Source organism: Charadrius vociferus, unplaced genomic scaffold (genome assembly GCF_000708025.1).
Source record: "Charadrius vociferus isolate BGI_N301 unplaced genomic scaffold, ASM70802v2 scaffold262, whole genome shotgun sequence".
Taxonomy (NCBI): Eukaryota; Metazoa; Chordata; class Aves; order Charadriiformes; family Charadriidae; genus Charadrius; species Charadrius vociferus.
Window position 1 is genome coordinate 1,334,926 of NW_009647218.1, and position 4,603 is coordinate 1,339,528.

The following is a 4,603-nucleotide window of genomic DNA, read 5'->3' on the forward strand; positions in this document are numbered from 1 at the left end:
TCCCTTCAATCTGAGTATGAGGATCACTTTCTTCTTTGTGATGCTTGTACTGAAAGAAGCAATGGCAGAAAATTAAATACTTTGCATTTATTTAAAAGCACTGAAACGTAACAGATAAGCTAGACTTTGAGTTCTCTAGAGTTGCTTTAAATCTTAAATGGGTTAGATTACTTCATGTTGGTTCTGGGGTCTGCACAAAAAAAAAGGCTAATATACACTTGTAGCACTGGAAAATAAGTACAGATTTCTCAATGGGATTTAGTATCAAATCTGGAATCCTAATGTTCAAAATTCCCATACAGTTATCCATGACTTTTATAGGTGTTCATTTGTTCTCATGATGAATAATGAATACAACTGCTTAGCATCAAAGTAGTCTTTCAGTTACCGGTTCCCTGTAGCTGCCATTACCACTAAGTTTTATTTCCTTTCAGCTATCTTTCATTGTTTTACATTGGCTAGTTAAGGACACAGCAATGGAGACACCATGCTTATCCTCTTCTCAGATGGAAAGGGCTGGGGGAGAAAACAAATTCAACCCACGCCATGAGGAAGGCATCCAAACAAGCCTTCTGTCTGTTGAGTGTACACTCTCAACGCTCATTGCAAGTTGGGGAGAAAGCATGACTGAGACACAGGTTTCCAAGCTATGGACCACTGTGACAGAGGGGCAGCTCAAATCACGACTGTAAGTGTTCAGCCAGAGCAAGGCAGTTAGTTCCCTATGCAACATGGGGACTTTCATAGATGCCAGCTTGAGAGGCTCAGCTCTCCCCATCTAGTACAAAAAGAACCTAAGCACCCACCAGAGCTGAAAAAATTTGACAACTAGAGCCTTAACTACTGTCAGTTTTGGATCTGGCCATAATCTATTTGGTTCTTTACAAGAAGCATCAATAAAAAAAAAATTTAAATAAATGGAGTGAAGTCAACTGCATCTTCACAGAGCCCCTTTATTCAAATTTCTACTTTATTTCTAGTTGAAGCGTTCAAAAAATATGGAAACCTTTTTCAAGCTGAAAATGGCTGTAACAGTCCTTTCTGCCATGAAAGACAAAATACACAATAATGGGTTGTAACAGCATGGCTGGCTAGCAAATGAGTCGCGCTTCACTGGGAAACCAATTATCACAAAACGCAACTGGTCATTCCCATACAATGCTAGCTGCTGGACAATGGCCCCAGTTTGCAAAACAGAATGCAGGTTACATTTCAAAAATGTAATTCAGAACTAGTTTTACCTTCCTTTCTTTAAGATAGCTTGTGAGATATCCTCAAAAGCAGGTAATTGTCAAAAACTCTCTGAAAGTTTGCTTAAAATACTAAAGAGCCCAGCGGGCACTGCCATCAGTTATGTAACAGAGGGTGGAAAAGCTCATCTCCACTGTAAGTTTCCTTCACCCCTTGCCTTTAAAGGCTGTGTACTGGCAAACAGATTATAATGAAGTCAAGTGTTAGTTTCTTCCTCTAACACGAAACCAGACAGGAAGGGGTAAGCAGTAGCTGGGACTTCGCCATTTACAAGCTCCTGGAAGAAAAGTGGCAAGACCTCATACTACACAGGGGCACCTCTGCATTTCAGTCTGAGTAAATCATATATTACCATAACGTTTTAGGTACTGTAACAGTAAAGCTAGCCAGCTGCCTCGCATCACTCTCGAGTAGCTGCTCTGCTTTACATTTTAAGCTTCAGCTTACTTTTTGCCTAGAAAAGTTTCAATACTAGGCAAGCTCAGCCACTCCTGAGTACTTGGCCAGGCTTCCCGGTTTCTCGGGATGCCCAGGAGGATACCACGTTTCCCCAGACGTTCTGCCCTTGCAAAGGAGCTGCTCTTACAGCCACCAGAGGGAGCAGCCAGTTGTAGCACAGGCACGTTTTTGCAGGGTGGGTGATATTCACTGACCTCTCCTGATCTGGAGGAGATGGGGAGCTATTGATTTAAGACATGCAGGTTAATATAGTACATATTAAGCACTGAAATTTAGTACATCTGAATTACACTAATACAACTTCCAGCTCGAGGCAAAATTTTAGTTTGCAAAGATACATCAGTTCCTGCAGAGAACGCAAGAAACTCCCCTCACCTGCTCAGAAAGGCACCGAAAAGCAATACCATATCCCTCCCTCTCCTCCCTCCCCCCCCTCAAGTCTTACAGTTGAAACCAATGGGACTGGAAGGAAGAAAGTAAAACCAGGAGCCAAAAGAAAAATGGTGTCAGGAAGGAAAGGAAGAGAAAGAGAATGTGTGAAGAGAAGGAAAATTACAGGTTGAGTACAGACAGCTGATTGAGATGGAGGTTAGTCATATTCCTCACACTGCACTTTCTAACAGTCAGCTGGCTCTTTTCTGGCCATAAAGTTTCTCGCTCCCTGAGTCCGGTCTTTATCCCTAAGCTCTACCTGTATTTTTTTGCCGACCTCTACTTTTGTACTCAAAAGCTCACATTCCGCCAAAGCCAAACAGTGCAAGACTTCTGTGCAAGGAGACCTGCTGCTGCTTCTCCTTTCCTCCTGTACATACACCACAGTATGCTGACTATTAACTAGCTGTCTGCTTTAACAAGCCCATGAGGGGATCCTGTGCCTCATAACATGCCATCTTTTTTCCAGCCTTACAATATACCCGAGACCCTGGAAATTTTAGGGATTAGGGTTTGAGAACAGTTATATTAAGCTATTTTGAATGAGTGGAAATAGCTATAAAGCTTGCTGGACGGAAGACAAAAGCGGACACTGGTTGTGATCACCATTCCACATCCCTCTTGTTCTAGCCACGGAACTGTGCTTATGATCACCGTTCTAAATGCAGAGGTCTGTTTTTAAAATATATTCCCTACATTTTGAGTAGTACCGCTAAAGAAAAAAAGCACAGTTAGTTGCTAGACGTATTCAGGACTAAATGACACAAGGATAATTAGTTTCTTGCCTGGTACACCCCTACAAATGCAATCCTGGGAAAATTCCTTTCACAACTTTTTAAAACAATTCCCCAAAACCCAGAGGGTGCAGCAGGAACTGGCTTACCATTTTCAGCATGTAATGTGCCATTGCATGGAGATGTCGTGTTGAAGATCCACTGACAATTATAAAATAATTACAGTATTTTATTTCTGGAGGTAGCTGTATGACACAGATGTCTTTAGCATTTTCTTGCCTCAGCAGAGCTACAACAAAATCAATGTTGAACTTTGGAAGAACAGTATCTGGAATAGACAGAAAAAATAATACCATGGCAATTTATCTTTTTCATTGCCAAAATCAACCACTTAAGAAGACACAAAAGAGCAATGAAATGAATTAGAGCCTAAGCTAGCCACTCATTATGGAGTTTGGTTTGACACTGATAATGCAACATGAACTAGAGATTTTTAAAAATAATTTTTAAAACCATCAAAGTTAGAGAACTAAGCACTTTTTCTGATAAATACCGCTCTATCAGTAGGCAGAGCAGTTAGCAAACATCAAAGTTTCTTTTAGGTAACTTATTTCTTGTTAGTACTTAAGAGTCAATGCTATCATCAGATATTTGTCAATTAAGATGAATGAAACCTAAGTACTTCAACAGACATTATTAAAACAACAGACAAAATTAAAAACATTTCAGAACAATGCTTTTCAACAGGCCTGTGATAGTTTATGGTAATGAAATTACTCTAAAATCTTAAGTAGATGAAATTAATATATTGAAAATGGAACTGATGTGATGCAGTGTGAAGGTACTTTTTATCTTCATGCTGAGTAAAGCCACTTCTTTTTCCCTAGCCTGTTCTGCCAGAGCATTATGATATTGTAGACAAAGCTTTAGTCCTTCCACATTTTAAGCAAGCCAGCTTAGAAACTAGTAAATTAGTGCAACTACCTTCTGTTCACACCACGAAATCAGTTTATTTCTAATTTGCCCTAATTAGCTAGATGCAACTTGTGTGCATACTTAAGGCATAATTTGAATCTGTCAGCAATGCATGTCTGCCACTATAAAGTTAATGTTAGTGCAGACTGAGCATCAGCACAAAGCCAAGCTTTATATTTACCAATAAAAAGAAAAAGCCAAACAAAAGAACAATAGCTACATATAATTATATGCATGAGTGGGGATATGAAATTGGATCAGATCTCTGTAAATGAAAGCCTTTGAGCTTAGGGACTTATGCACTCTTTCAACTTTTGCTGTGGTCACACATGCAGAAAATTAGCAGTGGCCACAGCTCCTCCAGATGCAGCGGTTACAAAAGTTAAATATTTGCCTGGTAGCCACATGCAAAGTCTCTAGTGCCTACTTACAGAACAAATGGTCTAAACAACCCCAGGCACGCTCTGCCACACTGAATGTCACGGTCAGATCTAGGCTAGAGATTTGCAGAACAGCTACAACAACAAACCAGCTCTGTGCACACAACACTTATACCCGTTAACCAGCCATCATGCTACTAAAAACTGTGATCTATACAGGGAAATTTCTTTGCGAGCGTACATCAGAGAAACACATACTCGGCACCACTATCCTCACAAAAGTTCCTGTATGGATCCACACAGAGGCTCAGTCTATGCTAGCCACCGACTCCCCGCTTTACAGCGGGACTTAGGAAGCGATGCCGGTTCAGC

At 40.5% G+C, this 4,603-nt stretch overlaps 1 protein-coding gene across 1 annotated transcript in view; it reads right to left on the minus strand.

The window, feature by feature from the left end:
- The window catches only part of MALSU1 (mitochondrial assembly of ribosomal large subunit 1), a 5,202-nt gene extending 1,468 nt beyond the window's left edge, over window positions 1–3,734 (minus strand). Inside the window, exons 1-3 of the mRNA XM_009879574.1 lie at window positions 3,722–3,734; window positions 3,026–3,204; window positions 1–49 (exon numbers count right to left, since the gene is read on the minus strand). The exon at window positions 1–49 is cut by the window's left edge and continues 66 nt beyond it. Coding sequence (XP_009877876.1) covers window positions 1–49; window positions 3,026–3,204; window positions 3,722–3,734 — 241 coding nt within the window. The remainder of the gene's footprint in view (window positions 50–3,025; window positions 3,205–3,721) is intronic.
- Window positions 3,735–4,603: the final 869 nt, after the last annotated feature.